Below are 27,096 nucleotides of genomic sequence, written 5' to 3'. Positions count from 1 at the left end.
AGGAGAGGGGGAGGACTGAGTGAGACCGATTGCCAGACAGAGGAGGCAGTTTGAATGACGGCACACCTGGTGCTTCTGAGGGCCTTTCCCATGTTTTGATTTGCTCCATTTTTTTAATTTATTATTTTATTTTTTTTTACTTTGTGAACTCGCTTTCATCAAGCCGCCTCCTTGCCATGCCGTCCAACAGTCCTGCTGCCACCGAACTGCCCCAGACACCAGACAACAAAACCTCCAACAATGTGGTAAGACGACTGTATATCTATTCATTGGCTTTCTCTTGATTTTTTAAACATTTTATTTTAAATTTAACGCCCCTTGTAGAGGTTGCTCTTTTATTTTAAATAAGTGTCACAAAAAATTAATAATGATTTGGAGTGCATGAGAAAGTGGAAAGGTTCTATTTGAGCCCACGGTAATTTGTTAATGCGTATATTGCACAAGACAGCAGCAGCAGAACCACTGTTGTCATACTGGGTGTCATAGGGCTCTATGGTTTCTGCGGAATCGCAGAATTGGCCAATAAAAGCTGAATCTACTCTTGTGGATGTGAAGTCCGGCGGATATTCACATAATGTGAATAAAATGCCGTCATTGCGAGAAGGAATGTTCGCGTAGGGAAGTGTTTCCCCGACAAATCACTCAAATCGTGGCAGAATCTCATCATGAACACTAACCCGTCCCCTCCCCGTTAAACATATCGAAACACAGGCAAAAGCTGCCGAAAATACTCCGACCTTATGGAGCATGAATGGAAGCTAACTGTGTTAGCGTAGTTTAGCAGAGCATGCTAGTGCTCAGGCTGTCTGAGTGTGTTTACGGCGTGTTTTGTTGTTAATGCTAACGAGCGTTTCACGATGCCCGCCGACACCGTGCAAGTTCTGAGTGAACGTTCATTCTCGCTCTCGGCTTGTCTTAACCGACAACAGACATTCTCAACACATACGACACACTCCCGGCCTTCAAAACAAGAGCGCTGTTCGCCACATCCTGCTTATTGTGTATGCAAGTTACATCCGTTTCTGAAATAGTGGGCAAAATTGTCCAATAATGTGTTGCATCCATAAATGTAAGGATTTTTGCATTTAACTCACAGACATTTTATTCACTAACCCAGAAAGCACGCACTCTATGCTGGTAAAATAAGTGTAAAAGGTAAAAAAACGGGATTCTAAAATATTAAAATGGAATTTGGAAAAAATGTGTGCATTTGGGGGAAAAATAAAAGAGATTTCATATGGCCCTGGTATCAATAGACCTGACAAGTTGACTGTGTGTGTTTCACGCAGCGCTACCTACGTTTTAAAATGCATACATTTTAACGCTGACCACTCGCGATACTGCAAACGCAGCTACTGCCAGCTGCTGCCATCTTGCAGAGAAAAACTTTGGTTGGTTGACATGGAGGTTGCCTACAGCCTCAGCTGTTAATGCCAGCCTTCCTCATACAGGAAATGATGTCAGAATAATGTGGCCAAAGCATGAAGAACAGTGATACTTGCTCTGTGTTGGACCCTCTGGATACTGTCGGAGGTTGGACAGTAAATCAGTGCTTGTAATGCCTTGGTGTTTATTTATAGTTTGTCTCTGAGTGGAAGCTAAATATAGGATAATTATAACATAATGTCGAGCAATTGTTGAATTTGTGTTTTTCCTCTCCAGTAAATGCATTGATGAAGAGACGCAAAGCACGGAAATACTTCAGAGAACACACAGAGAGAGCAGGAACACGGCCAGAAAATGGAGAGAATAAGTGAGGTAGATGTGGAAAGAGAAAGAAAGAAAGAAAGAAAGAGGACAGGCTGTCTGATGCTGATGGGATCCTCTTCCTCCCGCCTGGCTTGCAGTCTGGTCGCTTAGCAACTGCGGCAGCCGAAAATAACCTGCCACAAGTCAGAAATAGACCAAAGATATATGAACAGATTGGCCAGTCTGTGTGTTTGACACTTGCTCAAATTGACACGGTTGAGCAGGCTTCTCAATCTGTATGTTTTACAGCTCAACAGCGTCCCTTTGTATTTGTCACACTTGCAATATTCCTTCCACTGGAGAAGCTGGCAGATGGACAGCAAAAGCAGACAGACAAGCACAGGGCCATCACTTGTACTAGCTGTTTGCTGTACACAGAGATCAACCGGGGAAGCGACACCAGAACGTTTAGTCAGCATGGCAGTCTCTGTCGGAGACAGTTGCTAAGCAGTTTCTGCACCTTAGCAACCACTCCACTGTCACTGCAACGCCGGGTCCAGTCGAGGAAGGAGGGAAAGGGATCAAGGCACTAATGGAAAACACAGGCATGGAACACAGACATCACACAGTCTGATAGCGCTCAGTATTTCTGCTGCACACTGGAGAAAACCAAATTCTAGTCTTTTGAAGTCTGTGTCAACACTAACTGAAATCACCATAAATAAGTCAGGCTAGCGTAGCAGTGGATTGGAAATAGAATTTGTCTTGCATCTGCACGGACAGATTGTCTTGAAATCGCATCAAGCTGTTTGTGCTTGTTGCTGCGGCAAAACCCGAATACCGTTAAATGTACAAGAGGAGCCGATAACAGCATGGTGAATACATGTCAAGGTGCGCAGGAGGAGAGACTGCTAAACAATAGCGCTGTCAAAAATAATGGCGGTAACTCATTTATTTGATGAATTCTGTTAAATGCTTTTATTTGCATAAATAACACACACGAATCATGGCAAGCCACGCTTCTCTGTTTTGATGACAGACGGAGGCCCAGTGTAACAGAGTCTGACGCTCTTTTAGAACTTTTATTCTGACCTGAACACATCAGCAGCAGCGCAATTCCAACACCATATATGTGTCACCAACCAATAAGTGGCTATTCTTATCACTCACTTTGTAAGCACTCACAATGAGAATTACAGTAACTGACGTGACGTCTTTGAACGCAACTCCTCACTGCTCGTAATGACACGGTTAGAGTGCAATTCAAATGCTCTGCTAATATTTAAGAGACTTGCACTTGCATTTTACTATTTGCTTTGTTGATGAGTGTTTAACGTGGCCTCTTTGTATCGGCCAGAGTGAAGATGGAGCAGAACAGGATAGTCCAGAGGAGGCAACCCTGGGGACCCCCCCGAACAAGCGTAGAGTGGGCCGTCCAAGCAGGAAACGCAAACAGTTCCTTCCTGTGAGTACACGAATGCTTTCGTAAGCCTCGTACAACACCACGCATACAGATGCTTCATGTTTATCTACATTTTCAGTAATGTCATGGTGTCCTGATTGCTTTGTCCATGCTCTGCTTGTCTGTTAGCTGCTTGGGCTACTATTCAGAGGCAAAAATGTGAGTGAATTTCATCACCATCGCGCCTCATATCAGTATACTGTTATAAGAGTCACGTAAGATCGGACTCGTCATGACAGTGAAGGACTACAGTGTCGATCAGAGAAGGTCGTAATCTTTGCCGCTGAGATTCTAAGAAGAGCATGTGCCTGTCAAGCTACTGTATCGATGTTGCATGCTGCATTTTGCTCCAAAAGCAAGTGCAAATGTGCCAAGTGAAGCGTGTGCACTCTCTGGAAGCTGAAACCGGAAAGTTGAACACTACTCAAGAGGCATTTGTAACCCTCGGCTAATATGGTGTAAACACACTGTGTTTCTTAATGAGATAATGTTACAACATGCCATGTTACTATTTTACCAAAACATCATGTTTTCAAATAGTGGCCTCCGCCCTAATAGATGCCATGTCTCGATTATTCACTTGGTGTTTCGCCTACTTGAATAAGTGCATTACCTCACATTTTCTCTACCATTACTATGACTACCACCACCATATGTTGCAGCATACAACTTTATCTCAACATACACTGCCTGCAGAGCAGACCTGGTATCTGTAAAGCGGAAGTTTAGGGTGGAGTTTAAAGGGAAAGTGCTGATCTGTGCAACAGGGAGCATTCCAAACACTGCAGTATTGATCAGGACAAAAAAAACCTCGAGGCATCCCCATTAATAACTATCTCATCCCTTACAGACTGGAGGTTGAGTAAATAAATGTCCCAGTCCATTCTATGTGGGAGTATGGTGATCAGATAAACCGCATAGCACAAAATGTGTACAGTAGAGCCCCCGCAAATATTCTCTGACCACCTACAAACGGCGAAAGGTCATCAAACAAAACGCCTCCCTCCCTCATGGTGCAAGCAAAAATGACACATGTAGAACACAGGGCACCACATGGACTATGCAGGTACTGAAATAAATGCCGACATATTATACACATGCAAAACAATGTTATTTTATAGTAATTTATAACCCACAAGGCATGTTGGGTAGCTTCCTGTCGGGGAAGTGTGTGCGTGGGCTACGCAGCATGCCTTGCGGGTTATAAATGAGTATAAAATAATATTTTCTGCTTGTATATTAGTTTGTAAGTGTCTATTTTGATACGCGCATAGTCTGTGTGGTACAGTTACGTCGTGTGGGTCACGAATGCTAAATCACAAACGTGGGGATCCACCGTATACGCAAACACTATTGGAGCACTTTTGTAGTTTCTCCAAAGCCAGCCGGTCGTATTGTGTGTGTCACTTGGTCTGTTAGAATTAGCGTTGGCGTCAAGACAGCTGATTAAACACGGTCACTCAAAGATGATGTGAGTCCACATGTGTGTACAGGGTGCATTCATGTGTGAAGGGGAGCAGGTTTGGTCATGTTCTGGTGTCTGACCAGGTGGGCTGGCTTTGTGTGGGTTGATCACACACACACACACACACACACACACACACACACGCACACACACACACGCACAGGATGGCTAGCTACACTTTGTCACACTTTGTCTCCTGTTGTATGACTTACCGTATACTCTTCTCAGTCATGTATGCATACACATTGCATGGTATCAGGGAATGGTGCTTTTGTGTAGGGTTTGGAGGCTCCCCATGTTGTCTCACACACACACACACACACACACACACACACACACATGCTGATTGTTTTATGGTAGATCCACTTCGTGGTTCCTTTTGTTCCTCTCACATCATAATCCCACGAGTTAAGGGACAGATGTTGGTCTTTTCCTTTGCTGCAGCACGTGGGACATGTGTTGCTGTTTATGCATGTGTGTTCCATTCGAGGCCTTTGGATGACTAAGATGACTTCAACGTAATCGTATGAAGATGTCACTCTATTATACACTATAAGAGGACTCTCATTACCCTTTTCTTTTAAGTTTTGTTTTATGGTGCTGTTTGTTTTCAGCTGGGGATTTGGTCCTCTTCCACTACTCACATTTCGGTAACCGTTTTTATGATATGTTCTCAAGGGAAAATGATATAGAAATGAAACTTGAATGTAACTTAGAGTTGTCAGTGTACGCCTTAGAAAGCCTAATGAGACTGCTGTAGCTTATAAATGAGACATTTAGCTTTTCGTGATACAGTATGTCACAGTTCTCAGTGTTGACCTATTTAAATTGAGTAAAGAATGCAAATTTGACCTCACATTGGCGCTTCAGTTTTTCAGGCAGGTGTTTCAGGCAGGCTTAGCTGTCAAGAGATTTAAGTCAAGATCTTTATCCTTATCATCGCTTGTGGGCTTCTTCATATTTTTCTAACCATAAATCAGGGGAAACACCTTTTTCTAATTTATTGCAAAGTGATACATGTCTTCGTCTGGGATTGAATCCAGCATAAAACTGTCTGTGTGGAGTTTGCATGTTCCCCCTGCGCTTGCGTGGATTATTTGCAGGCGCTGCGGGGTCCTCCCACATTCCACAGACATGCATGTTTGGCAAATTGGAGACTCTGACTTGTCCGTAGGTGTGAATGTGAGTGTGAATCGTTGTTTGTCTACACTGCATGTGCCCGCAGTATGGAAAAGTATGGAAAGTGGAAACTCAAGTATGGGAAAATATCCATGTTTCCAAGACGGTTACCACTGTTGTGTTTTTTTAAAAGATAAAATTATGAATAACTAAAAAAAAAAAAAAAAAAAAAAAAAAAAATGGATGTTTGATGTTTGTGTGAGAGCGCACAGTGGGTAGAAACCATTTGGGACGATTGACAAGTTGAATGGCCAGCCCACTGCTCTTATCTTCCTCCAAGCCTTTGTATGAGCTACATTACCAAGCTATAATTTCCCGGGAATTATATGGTGACATGCCTACATTGATGATTGATGATTGACTCTAATGTTGCAGCTCCAATAATACACATCTATTTACTGAGTCTGGAGAAAGTCTGTAAAAATCTTGAAATGTCAAATCAGTAGGAACCTTGTAAATAAGTATAGCTTATTTGGTCAACATGGCCAAAGGAGCTAGCTGTAGGTACTATGTGTTAGCTAAAACAAGTAAAATTGAAAAGATTGTGAAGCTCACAGAATTTTCTTGTAATGCAATTTTTTGTTGTTGAATATTGTCTGCCTTAAAGGAAAACTGCCCTTTTTTAAAATTTTGCCCATCATCCCTGTATGAGGCAGGAACACACATGTCTTGCTCTTTTCTGTGCGTTCTAAACAGAGGAAAACTGCAGCTAACAATGCACGTAATGGGATTCACCTAGTCCACCTATAAAGCCCTCGATTAAAACACCGCCAAAAACCTCCAACAACATCTTATTGTTTTATATACATGCTATGGCCATGTAGTAACAAGTAACAGGCTGTAATACTTACAGTATTCTGTATTTTTGTTGTGAGTGAGGAGCTGTGTCACTACGCCAGAAAAGTAGTTCTTCGGTGTTAGCTCCTACAATAACAATGTCGCTGTAGCTTGGTTAATATGTAGGTCACGTCATGTAAATGTTGGCGTTTTTGGAGGGTTTTCTTTTAAGAGTCTTTTTAGTCTTTTTATTTGGACAAACGCATGTCTAAATGGCTGCTTGTTTTATGATGTTTTTGTGTTGTTATTTTGTTTGCTGCTACAGCAAGCCTAATATTGATCAAGAAAAAGTGCACAGTCACAAAGCAAGTCAACGTAAACTTAATCATTAGATTAATGCGAGACAACACAATGTGTGAATTTGTATTCTGCCCTCAACTGTGTCCACGCACTAGTGCGATTCTGACAGCTACTATATTTGGGATGGCGTATTTACAGTGACTGTTAAAGCTGCATCAAGCAATGAGACTGTTCACTTGAATGCAAATGTAAATGTAAACACTACAACCGGTGGACAAACGCAACATTTGGCAGTATAACCTCAAAAGGCCCTTAGACTGAAGACCTTTGGAACATATAGAAATTAAAACAACAACAACAACAAAAAAACATCTATAGATTTTTTCAGGAACTGGGGGAACCTGGCCCGCCATGCACTTACATTTCACAGACGACCGCAGCGGAAAGTCCATGTTCCTCTGTTTCGACTGAATGAGTAAGTAGTCAGTTGTTTGCTATAATGTTAGCTGACTCAGCTAATTAAGTGAAACATTGCTTAATGCAGCTTTAAAGTCATCTCGGGGTTAAAACAATAATTAGCTGTGTGCTCACGACAAAGGCACTCATTGCTGCTATTGTACGTATTTGTAAGCATATGACAACACATTTGATAGCAATCCATCCTTTTTATATGATCTGTTTATTTGTATCTATGTATATCCAATTCTTTTTTCAGCTAACTAATGAATGAAGTTCACACTTCACACAATTAACATAAGTTTAATTTTTTAAGTTTGAATGTGTTGCTGTGTTGTCTTTTATTATGATTTGTTTAATTTATTTGCCGTAAATTGATTTCATTTAACCTTGTTACCGTCATTCACTTTTGTGTTACTGATTTTATGATGGTGTGTTAATATTTGCACCTTTTTTGTACAATTTTAATTATTCTTAGGTTGAAAGGTGAGCATTTTATAGTACTTTTATTTATTCATGTGTTTCAATGTAATTAAACAGCATTAGCCTCATGGGGTTGATGCATACATTTTGCTCGCATATGGTATGTGTGGACATTGTAATACATATATTTGTCTGCATTGACAATAATTGGTTACAGTATGAGCATGTGTCCTTCTTACGTCCTCTTTCGCTTCCTCATTAGCCATTTTCAGCTTGTTAGCACTCGCCACACTAGCACTCTTTGCATTACCGCCTCCCGTCCACACGTTTATAAAGCCTACATTTCATTTAGTGAAACACATACACATAACAACCTTACAGGTAGTTAAAAAAGCCCACAGGACTGCTCTTTAAAATCGTTCATGCGGGTGATAATGGATAAAACTGACATATTTGTTTATTTCCGAGAGCCTGAGTGCATTAGGACTCATCGTGCCCACATTATTATTACCAGCTTACTTCCCTTCCAATTTCACGAAGGTGTATTTTTGTTAATGGCAGTGTGGGTGTTTACTGCAATGATTACAAGCAGACACATGCTGCTCCGTGTGTGTGCTTCTGCTTTGTAACTAGAACACACATAATAGGTGTGCAACTATTACAAGCGTAGTCTGTATGTACAGAATGTGCGCAGTTCAGATGTCTTTTGCTGCATCCTGACCAGCAGCAGTTGTCTCACTCAGATTGTTCCATCTGTTTCCCAGGAGATGGCAACCTCTGATCCCTGTGCCCCTCCGACTCTGCCCGAGGAGCTGGAGCCCTCCCCTTCCCCTCGCAAGAAACGTGGGCGTCGGAAATTAGAGCAAAACGAGAGGAATAAGGGTATCGTTTGTAGCGCAAAGACCTGTTGTATAATTGTAATGTGGTGATAGATGTACTGTACAGTGGAACCTGCAAAATTGAGTGCAGTCCATTCTCGCGGGGAAACTGTGTGGGAAATTTTTAACATTCCCGCCCTGTAGTGTGCCAGAAAAGGCGCCTTCGCACTATGCAATTTGCGCCATGCTTGTGCACGTTTGACACCTAAAGTCTGGTTCGTGTGATGAGTGTTAAAGCTCTGATCCTACATAATTGTGTCCGATAATGTGGTTGCTCCACCTGCTAGTTGTTAATGATAAATGCCACCTTGCACAATAGAATAGAAAGACTCTAAATAATTCGCCTTTCAGTTAGAAAGGTTGTAATGATACTGAGTTGAAGTGATGGCATGCGTGCAGTAAGTCCACCTTGGTTGAAATGGGCCACTGTGCGTGCACTCTTAATTTAAACGCTGTATGATAAGATTAAATGAAACCAAAATCCAAATTTACTCAATTTACTCGTCCTGAACACAGAATTGAGGAGCGAAGTCATCGTCATGCATGGCGCTTTTTTAACTTGAGCTGTCATGCAAGTGGTTTGGTTTTTGGTTTGGGCCATAGCTGCCGTCCTTACATTGGCATGAGACTGACGTCATTTATTGTTTGACTTCGCTGATTCTGATTGCTTAGAGGAAGTCGGACATAGCGGACATAACTTCTTCGTTGGTGTTGGCGGCAATTTCTTCCAGTCGGCAAAGTGGGCATCGAAATAAAATCATTTTAACAATCCCGGGAGAATCGGAATGTTAGTCCCGGTTCCCATCGAGGCTCGAGACTCGGTGCCCAAACCTAGCAATTAATGACTTTTCTTGTAGGCTACTGTTAACTAGCCATGTTACATGCACTGCTAGGCACTGTTTGGGGAAAAAGCATTTCTTGAATCAAAAGTTGAAATTTGCGGCCTGTACGAACCTTTTTTTTTTAGTGGGTGCGGCTTACTTTCCGGCGTGCTCCGGAAATTATGTCCTTTTGCACATACAAACTTATTCCTATGCTCTGATGCGGCGGTGAACATGCACGGGGAATATTATTGCGCGTGCCTGGGAGAGAAGTCTCCTCAGATTAACATGAGACAGTTGACATTGTGAGTCGTCTGTGCTGCTATCCCGACGTCGCAATCAGTCACGTTAACCGATTACATTAACTGACAGATCGATGATGACTTTAGAGACATTTGACTTTGAAGGTTTCACTGTATTTGGAATGTGAGAACAGATGAATTGCTTGGTTCTACTTGGCAAACTCATTTTTGTGCATACATGTTCTTTTGTGAACTAAAGCTAAAATTGGCGTTATCTTGAAAATGTGTTGGGTTTGCTGACATGGATGCAATGATATGCAGTCATCTGAGTCATGAACAACATGGCTGCAACTAAAATAACTTCCAGATTGCAGCCCTTGGAGGCATTTTGACTTTAAATATGGATTCCAAGGAAATGTAATAAAAGTCACCATTGCAGATCCTCATTAAAACTCTTGTTAAATCACAACAAATGGCCCATTTCTTGTTATTTTCCCCACTATAGATGAACAAGACGACAGAAGTTGTGACTCCCCCAGAGAGGTGAGTAGAGCTTCTCTTAACATTTATTCATTTATTTTTTTATTCCTTCCTCATACATAAAACTCCACATTCGTATAGTACTCACAAATGGAAGAGTATAGACAGTGAAGGATACATCAAGCCTCTGTTGCTGTGTGTGCAGGGTGAGACAGGGAGGTTGCGTAGGAAACCGGTCCCCAGGGTGACTTTCCAGGCTGGAGATCCGTACTACATCAGCAGGAGACAGAAGGAAGAATGGCTCAGCCGCTGGAAGATGGAGGTGCGACAGAGACCTAAATTGTGTCTGTGTGAGCTGTGATTATATACTACTACATAAAGTCACTCATGACAATAAAAAAAGTGCATGTGATTACCAGTAACACTCCAAACCGGTCCATTAGGTAGTCAGATTCTCACACGTGAACCAAAGTAGTTGCAGGAAGCTGTGGTTTTGTCTATAGTGCTGATACTGCATTGAGTAAAAGGGAGGGTCCCTTCGGCCTCAGCAGAATGTCTTTCGGGCCCCTGACACAAATCCGGCGTGCGGCGTGTGTCTGCGATGCAAAATAACAAACGAGAAAGCAGCGAGAAGTTTTGTAGACTGCGGTTTATCATGTCAACCAATTTTTTGTCTTTCTAGACGAATCCAGCACTCAGTCTCAACTCAGAGACTTTGCCAAACATTCAGAAGAGCAACGGGACGGGTCCGAGTAAGCGCAACCTTCTCACCATAAGAGTGAAGGGATTGAGAAATGAAGCAATTCTAGTGACTGACAAAAGTACACGTTTTAGGAATATGCATTATGTTGTGGAGAATGTGGAACGCTAATGTAAACAGGCTTAAAATGCTAACAAGCTAGTGTCCTTACGGTTGTGTAGCAACGTGGAGGGCTTTCAGTGTTTCCCACAGGACAGCAATGCATTTGTGGCGGTTGGTTTGGGGTTGTCATCGTGTAATTTGCAACATTGGCCGTGTAGTTTTTATGGACACAAAAAGTGAGCAAAACACATGAAAAGCAAAACAAATATGTTTAGAAATACAAATTACCTTTTTCCTTTTTGTGACGAACGATGCGATACTGAGTAAAATTCAGGCTCATATCAGCGATACCGATGCTTTGTGCAAATGTGTTCATAAACGTAGTGTATTTCAAATCATCCATCCATCCATTCATTTTCTATGCCGCTTGTCCTCACTATGGTCGCGCAGGTATGCTGGAGCCTATCCCAGCTGACTTCGGGCGGGAGGCGGGGTACACCCTGGACTGGTCGCCAGCCATTCGCAGTGCAGTGTTCCCTCGTTTATCGAGGGGGATAGGTTTCCAAAATAGCCCACAATAAGTGGTCCGCGAAGTAGCCAACTTTATTTGGTTGTTATATACTGTATGTTTTAAGGCTGTATAATATATACTATATACATATATATACATACAGTATATATAGTGTTCATATACAAACTATATATACTTTATACACTATTTTTCAGACAGGCGTTCACATTTTCTAACATTTCTGTCTTGTTTAAACGTACAAAGTACAAATTTCCTTCCAGTTTTAATGATCAATCAACTACGTTGGACTTAAGATATTATTAAGTGACTCACGCGTATTCACTCCTCTGACTGTGCCTTGTCCAGCTCCTTGAATCGAAGATTCACTTAGCCGGTTAGCTTCTTCTTCTTCTAATGTTTATTTGCGGTTAGCAAGCAGCTCACACAGTTAACTAGTTTGCTAGCGACTATTGACCACAACAGGAAACAGCACGACGGAGACTGATTGACAATAGTCTACAGCCAATCAGGACGCAGAGCACAATGGGCGGCTTCTCCCTTAGTAAATACGATAACAGACACATATAACAGAGCAGGGACGGATTGCTGTAAGGACACAGAACACAATGCACGTTTACACTGCTTAAAAAATATTTGCAAAATTGCACTTTAAAAAAACACGAAACAGCGAATCCGAGAAAGGTGTGACAATGGACACATATGTGTATGTTGTTGGAAATGCATGGCTGTTGATGTGTTCAGGTCAGAATAAAGTTATGAAAGAGGGTCAGTCTCCGTGGGGACGCTCCACTGTGCCTCCATCTGTCATAACAGATAGACATCATTTGCCATGATTAATTACGTTGAGAAATTTAACGTATAGAATGAAATAAATTAGTTAACGCTGTTAAGGTGCTATTTTTGACAGCCCTAAGCAGAACATACAACGTACAAAGTACACATCACAAACACGCATGTTCATGTTTTTTTATTCATGCATTTGAGGGGTTTTAACCCTGTACTACTCTTGATGTATTGTTTTACACAGGAAGGAAGTGTACTTCCTTTCTATACCGATATACAGTCGCGCAGTGGAAAGTGAACAGCAGTTGTTGATCAGGAGGCTCACGTGCGCCGTGAATAAGAGTTAATCAAGCTTCCCGTCACTAAATGAACTGTTGTCAAAAAAAAAGCATGCGCTCTAGACACTTTTATCTTGAAATACATATTGTACGACGGTAGAAAATCTTGCTCCGCTTTGTTGTGAGTAAGCCAGGGAAAGAAAATCCCACAGACAGCTTGACGGCATGAAGACGTGGTAGTATGTGAGAAAGCTTAGCAGGGGTGTTGGGGAGGAGGACGAGAAAATCACAGGCTGATAGACCAACTGAGAAGCTTGCCATGTGCAGTGTCATGTTTGTCGTAGCCTCGCACTAGGATTACAATTATCATAATTCACAAACACTGGGATGACTAACACACTGTCATGTATGTGTGTAGCACATGAAAAGACAGGTTTTCATTCAGACACACGGTGATGTTATGACACAGAGAGCAAGGAGGAGTTTGTGCTGCTTCCTGCAAGTGTGCATGCTCACTTCCTGATTTATTAACTATAACTTTACGAACAAGGAAGATATACTGTAATATGATTGAATGACAGGCAACGACATACAACATACAACATAATCTGGAAAAATATGATCTAGTTAATAAATGTGTGTAATTACAGTACAATCATGAAAAGCTGTGTTCTCGATTATGTAATAAAAGCAACGCAATGTACTCTTCTCACGCTGTGTTAGCACTAGTGTCCAATTTAGTTTTTAACATGTTATGTCTTTGGCGATACATATGAGTTGTGCTACAGTCCTGGCCTGGAATGGCTATGTACAAGGGGTAAAGGTTAACCACTTCCATGTTTCTCTGTTTCTGCCTTGTGTGCATGTGCGTGAGTGTGTGTGTGTGTGTGTGTGTGTGTGTGTGTGTGTGTGTGTGTGTGTGTGTGGTCAGTCAGCTGAACTGCAGCCAGCTGCTGGCAGCCCCATTAAAATCTCATCCACTCTGCTGTCTGAAAGCAACATAGTTTTGTAGAGGAAAAAGAAATACCATCATCTCGCTTGATGTCTTATGTTACAGCCAAGACAGTAAATCCTGCACGGGGAAGATGGCACATCTGAATGTGTTTCAAAATAGGAGAACAAGTGGTTTCACTGTGCTATTTTCATGTAGAAAGTACCCTCACATGCTGTAGCTGTGGTGTTGGTTTGAGGGCTTGTCTTTGAAACAACAGCACTTTGGAGAGTTTTAGTACTCTAGCCTTTTTATAGAAGCTTTTTTATCATTTGTTCCAGGGTCAAATTGTCACCTGTACTAACGATACAAAATATTTTTGAATGTTATATAACCTTTAAACATTCTTGACAGTCACGCAAGTTTAAACATTAAGGTTAAACCATCATTAAGGATAAAGATGGTGTTTTAACATCTACTCGGACGATTTAAGGTTGACAAGGAGGTGGTCACCACTCCAAAACATCATCCTCTCTGCAGGCAGCCATCCTCCTCCTGCACCCACACACACACACACGCACACACACATTCAGGACTCATGTCATGTTCACAGTCAGAAATCACATTAAAAACTGCACATAACTGCCAGGTTGCTACAGTATCCTTAGTATCCTAGGATCTGCTCCTGTGAAAGTGACAGGAAAACCTAGAAAGTGCAGTATTTTTTTTAATCCTGTGTCATTTAATTTTTGCATTTTTGTGATTGTATTTTGTGCCCTTCATGTCATTGAAGGGCACAATAAATTGCTGAATTTGACAAGCCATTTGTGCAAAAATGGTGCCTCATGTGGTTAATACTTCACACCAGGAGATGGCGGAAATCTGGAACTTGAATCTGAGCAATGTTTGTGGGCGTCTATGCAAAGTTTATACGTTTATAGACTTTGAAGCCCCTAGTGCGTGTGGCAGCGAGTCGGCTCACCATGACAGTCCACACGCAACGTAGCCTACTTGAGCCGATGCTTTGCTAAACCGTGTTCGGAGTGGCAGGAGGGGACGTGGTGGGTTGTCAAAACACCGCTAATAGTGAGAGGGGTAGCGGGAATGTAAAAAAAAACGTGTGCCACTATGACTCCTTGGGAAAAAAAATACGCTGCTAATAGATATGACCTGAGAATACAGTGACCTGGATGAATGACAACAATATTCACAAGCATGATAGATCGCTAGATAGATACTTTATATCTATCTACAGTCAAGGAAAAAATGATTAGACCACCCTTGTTTCTTCAGTTTCTTTCTCATTTTAATGCCTGATACAACTCAAGGTCCCTTTGTTTGGACAATTATAACAATGACAACAAAAATAGCTCATAAGAGCTAAACATTTTGACAGTACAACGCTATAGCTATTCATGTAAGAACTTAAGTGATTTTGGTTATTATCAAGAAAACCATGGAAGTTGCTAGATATCGACTCTTAAACTAAACTCTTATGAGTTATATTTGTTATCATCCTTATATTTGTCCAAATGTACCTTTAGTTGTACCAAGCATTAAAATGGATCAATAAACTGAAGTAACAAGGGTGGTCTCATCATTTTTTCCATGACTGTATGTAATAATAGCAGTGATAATAGCCATTGAGGCAGCAGTGGTGTTCAATATCCCGCTGACGACAACGACGATGGCTGGGTTTGCTTGAGAGATGAGGAAGAGCATCACAAGTGGATCAGACGTTTTAATGAGCCTGTTGGTGAAATGTGAAGACGGGGATCTGACAAATTTTGAGCCTGGCGACGTCATAATATCCACATTACATGAGTAACTTTACTCCCATCACAAACGTATGAAACAGTTTGAAAAATACAGGTTGTCTTATATTTGCGGTCTAGAGATTCATACACGGAAAACAACAGGGGGCGCCAAACAACTTCTTCAGAATCAAGTGTTTCCTGTCATTCACAAAGATCATTCTTTCTGCATTGTATTTTTTGTGTGGGCAAGTTAAAGCAGCAAACCTATCTCTTGATCTCTTGTGTTTTTCTGGGGATCTTAGATGTGTGTCCTCACCGGGTGGCCAAAAAAAATACATGAAAAAAGGTAGTCATTAAAAAAAAAAAAAAAAAATCTTCTTCTGCTGATTCATGTGGTTTTCCTGTCAATAGTTTTCCCAGAAAAAGAAACTTTTGTGTGTGTGTGTGTGTGTGTCTGTGCCCAATTGCCACATCGTCTCTGAGGCTTTTAAATGTACACACGTGGACCTGTGTCCACGCGCTCATCCTCCAACTGAAATCCCCGCCTCACATACATTAACATCACTAATCGTGGCCATGTTGTGGGAGTTCACTGATGCGTGTGGTAGGTGAGGAAGCTTGTAAATCACCGGCCTCATTCGCATCTGGCCAATCAGCAGAGCTTGAGGTTTAAGAATGTTTGAACGTGTGAGTCAAGGAGACAAGCAGAGAGGAAACGACTGGAGGAAAAGAGACACAGTAAGAAAATGACAGATAGAAAGAGAGCCAGGGAGGAACAATGCCGTGCACCATCTGTAAGTTCATTTTCCCATTTGCGTGTGCGCTTATTGAAAAGTCACTTACTTGTTGTATTCCATTTTTGATGTTAACGCAAACTGTATTATTTCTTAAAGAGCTTGGCAACATTGCATGAATTGATCTGAGCTTAGTTTGGATATATTCCACCCTAAATTGTTTCTGTTTGCAGCTTCAAATCTTTCAGGGCTGCGGTCATGGTTGTTTGATTTGGATTTTTATTTGGATGTGTTTGGGGCCAGTAGGGCTTAACAGTGTGTGGAACTGTCACTCACAACCTTTTTCAAGTTTGTGACTGTTGGAGTTGTATGCTACCAGATGGGACCAGTTCAATGAAATACCCATCTTTTTGTTGTTTTTAGTCATTTTTGGAGAGTCAGAGAAGAAACCTGATGGAAGTCAAGAATGCAAAAAGGCTGATTAACTTGCGTTTTTTTAGTCTACATGCACAAATATGTTTTGTTAAACAATGACCTCCATACTTTCTGTGTGCATTTAATCACAAAAGATCATTATGAAAGAAAGGGCACTCACATGCCTGTTGACAATGTGAGAGAGGGTCTTAACTTCTCTTTACGTTATGTGTGTGCGTCTAAGTTCACATGGAGGTCAGGGTCAGTCACGGCTGTAAAGGGGGTGTGGTTTCACAAACGGTTCATTGACTTAGGTCACAGGGTGCGGGGGTCACGGATCAAGGGGGTGTCACCAAGAGTCAACACACTGGCCGGGTCGTGGGGTTCACTAAAGTTCAAAGTCGTAACTCAAGGCGACCTTCTCATCGCCTTTGTTTGTGGCTCACTAGAAAATACTCAACACTGGCGTTATTCTTCTTGGTTTTGCACATCAATGTGTGTATGCCTGAAAGGTGTTGATGTTCCTGTGTAGCAGAATGGGGTCTGTGTAAAGACCCCGGCATTACTTTAGAGACCTAAGGATATACACCGTCTGTGGTTTGTCACTTCTTGAAAAAGAGCAAACAAAGTGCAGTATTGTTTTCGTAAGCCATCTTATTCTTAAACAGCCCAGATGGAAAGATAAAGTCACGACACGGTCTGGGTGAGATGGGCCCAGCGTGATTGTTTTATCACGCACAGCGCAGCTGAGGCATATCATTAATGCAATCACGCCTCCCACCAATTATTAATGACAGATAGCACCACTTTGCATAATGTACATGACTGAAAAGACTTAAACTAAACCAAAAAGTCAAAACCGACGGTATGCTCACTCATGCACGGACACGTGCATTAATGAAGTCACTCATCCCGCTCGCTATAAATAAAAACGACCACTCTGAATAGCAGAAATAAATAGAAAGACTCAAAATAATCTTCAAAGTCAAAGCCCACAGTATGATCGATCATGTACTGGCGCACACATGCCACCTACGTGTCATATAATGAATGCAGTTGCTCCCCCTGCCTGAAAACAACCACTTTGAGTAATAGAAATAAGCAAAATGACTCAAAATAATCCACAAAGTCAAAGCCCACGGTATGCTCGCTCATGCACGGGCACTTGCGTGCTACCTATGTGTCATATAATTAATGCAGTCACTCCTCCCGCCTGCTATTAATGAAAACAACCACTTTGAATAATAGAAATAAATAAAAAGACTCAAAATAATCTACAAAGTCAAAGCCCACGGTATGCTCAATCATGCACGGGCACACGCATGCTACCTACGTGTCATATAATTAACGCAGTTGGTCCAGCCACCTAAAAACAACCACCACTGTGTAATAGAAATAAATAAAAAGACTCAAAATAATCTACAAAGTCAGAGCCCACAGTATGCTCATTCATGCACACATGCATGCTACATACTGTATGTGTTATTATTCCTTATTAACTTTCTTGCACAATAGAAATAAACAGAAAGCCTCAAAATAAGCCACAAAGTCAGTAAAGTTGCAGGCATACAGTTGCATAATGAGCGGTGTGAGTGCGGGCCTGCGGGAATCAAGTCAGAACAAGTTGAAACAGCCCAGTGTGAGTGCACCCTAGGGGTACGGAAGTTTATTAGCTGCGACTATGGGGTACTACGGGCACTACTACGACCACTACAAGTGTCTGTGTCAGAACTGATGAGGTCTTTTGGATTAAAGGGAAGCCATCTTCAACAACCAATAAAAAGTCAAGTTCCGTCAATTCAACTTTAGTGGATTTCATGACTGCAAGGTACTACTTTGTACCATTAGCAGGTGGCTTTTTATAGCCTGGGAACATACCTTTACCCTCCAAATTGAATGTGCAGTAACTGTACTGTACTGTTAATATGCCCGTTCGGTGTGTTATAGTGTGCGTCCGCTCCAGGGCTGGTGGCAGGCCATAGATGAAGTACCACAGTATTCTATATGTACTATATAGAATACTGTATGTTCTATATGTACTATCTTGTATGTACTATACGGTATTTACAGTATAGTACATACAATTGGTTTTGTTTTAGTAATAATAATATTTACTTTAGCATCCAGATACAGTATTTCAGAAACGCTCTGACTGCGGATTTCTGTGTGTTTGCGTCATTGTGGTCTGCCTATGATCCATATAACGGGCCGATTAGAAGTTTATGAGTTCCGAGGTCAACAGAAGCCAAGAAGAATGACCGTCTGTTCTGGGGTCAAAGTAAGGGCAAAATAGTTTAAAAAAAAAGTCCTAAACACTGACTTTTACTGTCTTTCAGTGTGAAATTTATGCCATCACTTTACTGTTGCCTCAGCTTGTTTCACGCATTCATTGCTTTAGATGTCTTTTTAAAGCCGGCTGGAATATTGGACAATGGGTGACGTTAATCATCCAGATCCATTCAAACTTTGTTTCTTTTAATGCTGAGGACACATCTTGGGGATTCCCATTGATTAGATTGTTGCAGTAGGCAGGGATCCTTTTTAATATGCTCTCTTCTATGGCTGTATGTGCGTATTACTGTATGTACAGGTAGTACTCATCTTCTTATTATTTGAACACGTCTGCTTTTATTTTCATGTGAATTTGACTAACTGGTGTTAGCTTGTGAAAGCATTACGTGTTGGCGCACATCCCAGTAGAGGAATACTGCATATTTGTATTCTTTGTTCCCCACAGTTAATAACGGCACCTTCCTTATGTTCTCTTGTATAATTTGTGTTTAATGCTCATCGTGATTTATGATAGAAGGAGAGTGATCCCTGTCTTTGCTGCTTTTGTGTGACTTCACGTAAAGACCATTCATTACCATGTACTGCCTCGTTATTGCCTTGGCGGAGGTCTGTGCTACTTCAGTGTTTCTTGGACGTAACACAACATTGGATACAGCAGTATACAGTCAGGGGTTTAGTCAGGTCTTCCCTGGGAGGCAGCAGAGGTGCAGCAGCTTGAGAAAATAAAGAAAAAGGTTCTTACAGTTCGCCAGTAAATGGAGGCCAGGGTTAGCAGAAAACTCATATATCATACAGTACACTCAATACCCTTCTCAGGGAGTAGCGGAGGCCCCGGTCGTATTATGTTTTGTGATGGGAGGCTCACTGTGATACAATTGGAAAAGCCCTGCAGTATGTCATAATACTAAATTACACAGCAGGTGTTCCACGCACATATCTGATACAAATTTAGTGGAATTCCGCTACAGTGCACCCAAAGGGGAATGAAAGCAAATTGAAAAGTAAAATGTTCACTGCCATGCGCTACATCATTTCCTGTGTTTGACTGTTGTTGTGGTGTGATTTTACGTCTTTTGTAGTCCTTCTGCTTCACTGTTTTGCTCCAAATTTGCACGTTCTCTCCCTCTCTCTCTCTTTGTATTATTTCTCTCCTTCCCGAGTTGAACCCAGTGAACTGCATCCCCAGCGTGCGCTCCCTCCCTGCTCACTTCCTGTTTCACACAGGTTCAATTAAGGGATTGTTCGCGCAGCCAGGAGCACCAATGCCATGATCTGGAGATGTTAACACGCCTGCATTTAATATCAATCACAGCATTTCTTGTTGGCTGCAGGCCAATGTGGATAGAGGGAGTGCATATGAAGAGAAGCTATCCTGTCAGCAGCAGCATATATGTGAAACTATGTCATGCTTTAGCTCAGGTACCTTACAGAATCGTCACCTTTTGAGGTGAGCGAGAAATAGCACCCCTGTTTTCCCCTCTGTTTACACCGGCACATGTTTCTTCTTCACAGGCAGAGAGGCGGGCTTACAGAGAAGCTGAGATGAGCATGATGGATGACCTATCCGAAGCAGACTTTCAAAAAGAGGACGAGCCAGCCAGCCCGGAGCCTCCTCCATCCCAGCAACAAACAGACCCCGCCTCCCCGATCGTCGCCGTAACGCCGGAGCCAGTCGCCAGAGGAGACCAGGCAACGCCCAGAGAGATAGAGTACCAGGTTAAGCTTTTTTTAAAATGTTATCTTATATATTATTTTAGCACGTGACACGTGTGGTAAATAGAACTCCTGCTCGTGTGTGTCACTGTAAATGTGTTCCCAAGGGGACCTTAGTGGCAGGCGGACAGATAGTTGAGTTGAGTTTTAGCTTGTTGTGGGTTATGGCCCCAACAGTAGCCCGTGTTATTATTATTATGCCTGTTGTGAGATAATTTAACCTTAATATAAATGTCTTTTCTGGCGATTACATGCGGCCCTTGTCTCACCAAACAGTGACACCTAAAGGCCAATGTAGCATACCGTACTGCATTCACATTTACAAGGCTTCTTAAGCCTTGTATTTGTATTTTCATTTATTTAGCCATTTTCTGCTTGAAAATGCTTTATATAGGCCAAGAATAAGTACAATTTGCTTAAATATGCATTTTTTAAAAACTAGCAGTAGGCTAGCAATCATTTATTAATTAAAATACTGGCACGATAACCATGATAGAGTGAGGGTTTGATGTTATAAAGTATAACTGTATAAACTGTATAAAGTAGTGGAAAGTAAGACCACTCTATAGTATTTATGATACACTGCATACTCCCCATGAACACTGATGGCAAAAGTGCGGAGGGATATTATGTCATATGTCTGGGCGGTGTCAAAACACAAAGTTTAATTTTAAATGCAATTTTCAGGTTCTGCTGCAGTTTTGAAAGCCTCAGAATAAAATACATATGATCTTTTCTTGTTCTTCGTGGATGGATGTCTACTTTAGGATGGCAGGGGCTTTGGCATCGGCACACTGGTGTTTGGGAAGCTGCGAGGGTTCTCCTGGTGGCCCGGCAGAATTGTTTCCTGGTGGATGAGCGGCCGTAGTCGAGCCGCTGACGGCACCCGCTGGGTCATGTGGTTTGGAGACGGCAAATTCTCTGTGGTGAGTAATAAAAAGTGCTGATTTTTTCACGGAAAGGGGGTAGGATTGAATAAAAGCCTTGCTTCTTCCTATTCCATTTAACATTTGATGTATTCCACCTGTGTGCATGTTCAAAATAAAATGAAACCATTACCATTGCCACAATATGCAACTATTGAAGTATCGAGACTCTTCCACACCGTGTCATCTCCTTGGCCTCTTTCTCCAGGTTTGTGTGGAGAAGCTGATGCCACTGAGCTCTTTCTCATCTGCCTTCCACCAGCCCACCTACAACAAACAGCCCATGTACAGGAAAGCCATCTTTGAGGCTCTGCAGGTACTGCAGTTTGATTGTAAAATTCACTTTGTGTGGCTAAATCATCTCTGCAGCATACAGTGTGTGCACATTAGTCACACATCGCTCAGCCGGTGACAAGGTCAGGAGAGCAGCTTTCATGCTGGATGATGGATGGTGAAGGATCTTCTAATCCATTTCTTCACACCACTTATAAGCTGTAGCTTTACATTCGCTGTGCATTTGCCTCATTGGGTTGCACTTGCTCTCTGTCTTGCTTCTTTTTACATAATTGCTTTTTACACATGTCTAGGTGGCAAGCGTGCGAGCGGGACGGCCCACTCCTTCCTGTGACCCGAGTGATGACGCGGAAGGGGTTGAACCTCAGACGAGACAGATGATAGAGTGGGCCATGACGGGCTTCTTACCCAACGGCCCACAGTCACTGGACCCTCCTGAGGGTACACACGTCTCTCTCACGCACACACAAAGACACACACACAATACAGTAAAAATTATGTCATCCCCACAGAGGAGCAGAATCCATACAAAGACGTCTACTCTGAGATGTGGGCAGAACCAGAGGCAGCGTACACTCCTCCCCCTGCTAAGAAGCCTCGCAAGAACGCAGCCGAAAAAGCAAAGATAAGAGAGGTGATCGATGAAGGAACCAGAGGTGAACATACATCCATCGTCAAATTAATTATGAGAAAATACTTATTTTGTTTTGTCCATCGAGGTATACACTACCAGTCACGGGTTTAGACACACTTCCTCATGCTAGTGAATGAGAAGGTGTGTCCAAACCTTTGACTGGTAGTGTATGCACCGCAGTCATGTGACAAAGAATTGACGTGAGACTATATATCGGTTATCATAAGTGTCACATGCACAATGTTACACATTACATTACATTACACAGTACATACATTATATCATGTGTGATACAATCCTTTACTAACAGTTCTTTTTATGTTTCTAGAGAGGCTTATACATGAAATTAAAAAGAAGACCCGGAACATAGAAGGTAAGGGGTTTTGAAATGATTGAAGCTTGAGCTATCATTCTACTAGTTGCAGCTGGTGTTTACAGTACAGTCCATAAGCATGTGCTAAATACAAATATATGGGTTATAAATGTTTAGAGTTCTCACCGTGCGTGGGTTTTCTCCGGGTACTCTAGTTTCCTTCCACATTCCAAAATCACGCATGTTAGGTTAATTGGAAACTCTAAATTGTCCAGAGGTATGAATGTGAGTGTGAATGGGTGGGATCTCAGCTGGGATAGGCTCCAGCATACCCCTGCGTCCCCTGTGAGGATAAAAACGGATGGATGGATAAAAGTTTAGAGGCGCCTTTTAAATGCAACGTAGGTTTAAATAACAAACGTACAATGTTTGATTCTGCTTCTGTACGTGACTGGTGTCTTGTGTGTCATTTGTTAGACATCTGTATCTCCTGTGGAAGCCTCAACGTCTCTCTAGAGCATCCTCTCTTCATAGGAGCAATGTGCCAGGGCTGCAAAGTAAGATGATAAACCCAGGCATGAGGGTGGGAGTTTATTTTAGTCACTCTCTTCTGTCTCACTAAAGATGCACGGCTTGTCTAATAGCGAACAGACATGTGAAAATATGACACTTCATTGATTCAGCGTCTGGTTTTCTTTGGTAGAATTCCTTTCTGGAGTGTGCCTACCAGTATGACGACGACGGCTACCAGTCCTACTGCACCATCTGCTGTGGAGGCAGGGAGGTGCTCATGTGTGGAAACAACAACTGCTGTCGGTCAGTAGGCTGCCGTTTTTAGGTTTTTAATGGCACTGGGCACCACTTGACCCTGAGACTGACGGGCGACCAGTCCAGGGTGTAGCCTGCTTCTTGCTCAGTGTCAACTGGGATAGACACCAGCTTACCCATGACCCTGAACAGGATAAGCGGTAGAAAATGAATGAATGAACATCAATAAAAACTACGTCTCCTTTTATGCCATGTTATGATAAACGGTTATTTCCATAAGCAGATTTATGCCACAAAGAGCACACATTGCATTTCTTCATGTTGTTCATCTAGTCTTGTCTAGATGAGAGCCTCTGCATCTTCACTGACAGATGGATGGCTGGAGAGATATATTATTATCCTGTAAGAAGTTTAGAAATGTGTAGTAGTCTTTAATAAATGCCTCCTTGTGTGCGTGTGTGTTTGCATACAGGTGTTTTTGCGTGGAGTGTGTGGATCTGTTGGTCGGTGCTGGCTCAGCAGCGGCAGCCATCAAAGAGGACCCTTGGAACTGTTACATGTGTGGGCCGCGAAGCATCTACGGCTTACTGCGACGTCGGGATGACTGGCCTTGCCGACTACAGCATTTTTTCGCCAATAACCATGAACAGGAGTTTGTATGTGTTGGCATTATACAAAAAAAACTACATCTTTTCTGAACAGTGCCTCAACCATGTTATTTTGATTGTGCCCCAGGAGCCTGCCAAGTTGTATACTCCAGTTGCAGCAGAGAAGAGGCAGCCAATCAGAGTCTTATCACTGTTTGACGGCATTGCCACAGGTATGTGTGTCTGCTGAGATCATAAGCTTATTTATAGCAACATATCACATCATCAGAATATAATGTGTGTGTGTTTGCGCACACTCAGGTCTTTTGGTGCTAAAGGACCTGGGCCTCCAAGTGGATAAATACGTGGCGTCCGAGGTGTGTGAAGACTCCATTACTGTCGGCATGGTCAGACACCAGGGACGAATCATGTACGTCGGCGATGTGCGCAACGTAACCCATAAACATGTAAGTCAACGTTTGTTTTTTTTCTACTGAGGCCCGCAGACAAACATTTAAGACGGTAGCATGAGGCTTTTTGAGATATTTCGCTTTAGGTTTTCGTCATCCAGACAAAGCAAATAATCAGTCACCGTCTCACTCACCGTCCCACCTGCTTGCCTCAGCACCATGGGTTGCGGAGCTTTCAGCTGCTCTGCTCACAAACTTTGGAACTCCACTGACTCTCTTCCTCTGTTCAAATCCAGACCTAAAACCCACTTATTCAGGACCTCTTACGCTCTGTAATTTACTGTGCAGGTTGAAATGATCTCACAACAGGCACAATAACAACATAATGATAATAAATAACACAGGTTACTAGTGTGGCCATAGCCCACCACAACTTTTTAGAATATCGTAAACAGGTTTTCTTTGCCATCACTACAAAAATATTCCATTGATAAAAAAGTAATCCTACTTTGGGAAAATTCACATATCATGGTCGAGTCTGGAACCAATGAATCATAATAATCGAGGGATTACTGTATTTCTAAACACATTTGTTTTGCTTTCCATGTTTTTGCTCACTTTTTTGTCTCCGACGAGGTCCATAAAGATGACATGCAAATGCGTCACGGTCAGTTTTGAGACGGTCCTTCTTATATTTGTCCATTAGATTGAAGAGTGGGGACCATTTGACCTGGTGATAGGAGGAAGTCCCTGCAATGACCTCTCCATAGTAAACCCTGCACGAAAGGGCCTTTACGGTGAGAAGAACTTTACAAAATGTGTGCAGTCGTGAGCGTTCGCTTACTGTATGGTCAATAAAAAGTTGCTGTATTCCTGCAGAGGGAACCGGACGCTTGTTTTTTGAGTTCTACCGTCTGTTACACGAGGCTCGACCAAAAGAGGGCGACGAGCGACCTTTCTTCTGGCTCTTTGAGAACGTGGTGGCCATGGGAGTCAGCGACAAACGGGACATATCACGCTTCTTAGAGGTAGGATGGACAAAATGGTGTCACATGATCATAACAAACACAAGATACAAAGTAGTAAGTATTGATAATTAGAGCTTGTTGCCCCTCCTGGTCACTTATCATGTTTATTTGGGGTTTTGTTGTGATCATTTAAGGTGGCCTAGTGGTTAGCATGTTGGCCATACATTCAGGAGATTGGGAAGATCCGGGTTTGAATCTCTGTTGGGTTTTCTCCGAGTACTCCGGTTTCATCCCACATTCCAAAAAAATGCATGTTAGATTAATTGTCCATAGGTATGAATGTGAGCGTGAATGGTTGTTTGTCTATATGTGCCCTGCGATTGGCTGGCGACCAGTCCAGGGTGTACCCCGCCTCTCGCCCGAAGTCAAAATGCAATAAATTGCTCTAAACTGCACTTAGGACATGTCATTTGGTGTATTAATAATTCAAAAGATGACACAGGCAATTTAAAAATATGTTGGTTCGACTTAAATAAAAGTATAAAAAATGTGAATTAAATGAATTAATTAAAGAAAAAAATATAAAAAAATATAACAAAAGTGACTTAAAAATATACAAATAAAAAGGCCTTAATTAAAAGTGGGCCGCGACTTAATGGCGGTCCCAGGTTGAGACCATTTGAGAACCCCTGATTAAAGCACCTGATTAGATTAGGTTGCTTCACATATATCATAACTAAACACAGGAGTGAAACTACCTACTTGCTGAGGGGCATACAGACACATAAAAGCAATGATTCAAAAACAATTAAAAAATTGCAGTAAACACGTTCTTTTTGTTCAGTGCAATCCCGTGATGATCGACGCCAAGGAGGTTTCTGCTGCTCACCGTGCTCGATATTTCTGGGGAAACTTGCCTGGCATGTCAAGGTGATTTAAAAAAAAAAAAAAAAAAAAAAAAAGCACCCACATTTTATTCACACTACATTTTGCTTTAAAAATAACTTTTTGACCATATTTTCCCAAATACAGACCCCTGTCACCCATGACGAATGACAAGCTGGACCTGCAAGAGTGTCTGGAGCACGGTCGCACAGCCAAGGTATCAGTATGTGTGCATGTGTGTGTATACGTGGGTGCACGTAGGCGTATTAACTTTCTGCCAGATGTATGGACAAAAGAAGCAAAAGTACTGAATATACTACGTATTGCCTATTGCACGTATTGCATGATACTGCGTGCCGTATTACGTCATCTCTTAGAGTTGGATCCATAAGTGTTGCTCTACAGACAGCAGTCAATGAAAGGCATTTATTTGCTCTATAACATGAGCCAATTATTGCTCACATGATAGCTTTAGGATTAAAAAAGAAATATATGTGTGTGTGTGTGTGTGTGTGTGTGTCTGTGTTTGTGTCTTTGTGTGTTTGTTTGTGTATGGTTCTGGATGCAAATTCCAGTTTGAGAAGTTGCGTACGATAACGACTCGCTCCAACTCTGTGAAGCAGGGGAAAGACGAGCATTTCCCCGTCTACATGGACAACAAGGAGGACATCCTCTGGTGCACTGAGATGGAAAGGTACATTTGTGTGTGTGTGCGTGTGTTTTGCAGGTATTTTTTTTTTACTCCCTTTTTGTCATTAAAGGTCCTGTATTATACTATTTTTCTTTTAAATAAGTCTCATTGTGTTGCCCAAAATCTACCCTACCCTTCTTTACGAGAAAAGCACTTAGAGAGCGCAGACCTCCGCCAAGCACCATAGTTCCCCCCACATTGTGATTCACACC

The 27,096-nt window shown here is 42.0% G+C and overlaps 1 protein-coding gene across 10 annotated transcripts in view; it reads left to right on the top strand.

Moving 5' to 3' along the window:
* Positions 1 to 27,096, top strand: part of dnmt3aa (DNA (cytosine-5-)-methyltransferase 3 alpha a) — a 39,312-nt gene that overhangs the window by 4,164 nt on the left and 8,052 nt on the right. For 2 of the 10 annotated variants that reach the window (XM_054761416.1, XM_054761417.1), the window contains exons 2-22: positions 3 to 245; positions 3,047 to 3,154; positions 8,516 to 8,633; positions 10,198 to 10,235; positions 10,378 to 10,494; positions 20,208 to 20,411; positions 21,176 to 21,334; positions 21,543 to 21,650; positions 21,922 to 22,069; positions 22,141 to 22,284; positions 22,591 to 22,635; positions 23,053 to 23,132; positions 23,279 to 23,391; positions 23,816 to 23,999; positions 24,079 to 24,163; positions 24,252 to 24,397; positions 25,047 to 25,137; positions 25,220 to 25,368; positions 26,153 to 26,238; positions 26,341 to 26,410; positions 26,769 to 26,887. In XM_054761416.1, the coding sequence (XP_054617391.1) occupies positions 177 to 245; positions 3,047 to 3,154; positions 8,516 to 8,633; positions 10,198 to 10,235; positions 10,378 to 10,494; positions 20,208 to 20,411; positions 21,176 to 21,334; positions 21,543 to 21,650; positions 21,922 to 22,069; positions 22,141 to 22,284; positions 22,591 to 22,635; positions 23,053 to 23,132; positions 23,279 to 23,391; positions 23,816 to 23,999; positions 24,079 to 24,163; positions 24,252 to 24,397; positions 25,047 to 25,137; positions 25,220 to 25,368; positions 26,153 to 26,238; positions 26,341 to 26,410; positions 26,769 to 26,887 (2,381 nt within the window). In that variant the 5' untranslated portion in view covers positions 3 to 176. Of the gene's footprint in view, positions 1 to 2; positions 246 to 3,046; positions 3,155 to 8,515; positions 8,634 to 10,197; positions 10,236 to 10,377; positions 10,495 to 18,448; positions 20,115 to 20,207; positions 20,412 to 21,175; positions 21,335 to 21,542; positions 21,651 to 21,921; positions 22,070 to 22,140; positions 22,285 to 22,590; positions 22,636 to 23,052; positions 23,133 to 23,278; positions 23,392 to 23,815; positions 24,000 to 24,078; positions 24,164 to 24,251; positions 24,398 to 25,046; positions 25,138 to 25,219; positions 25,369 to 26,152; positions 26,239 to 26,340; positions 26,411 to 26,768; positions 26,888 to 27,096 lie in introns of those variants that run through there. The other 8 variants (XM_054761419.1, XM_054761418.1, XM_054761420.1 and 5 more) reach the window with 8 other exon arrangements.

Source organism: Dunckerocampus dactyliophorus, chromosome 19 (genome assembly GCF_027744805.1).
Source record: "Dunckerocampus dactyliophorus isolate RoL2022-P2 chromosome 19, RoL_Ddac_1.1, whole genome shotgun sequence".
NCBI lineage: Eukaryota > Metazoa > Chordata > Actinopteri > Syngnathiformes > Syngnathidae > Dunckerocampus > Dunckerocampus dactyliophorus.
Note: the sequence above shows the minus strand (reverse complement) of the source record. Positions and strands in the feature narration are given on the sequence as shown.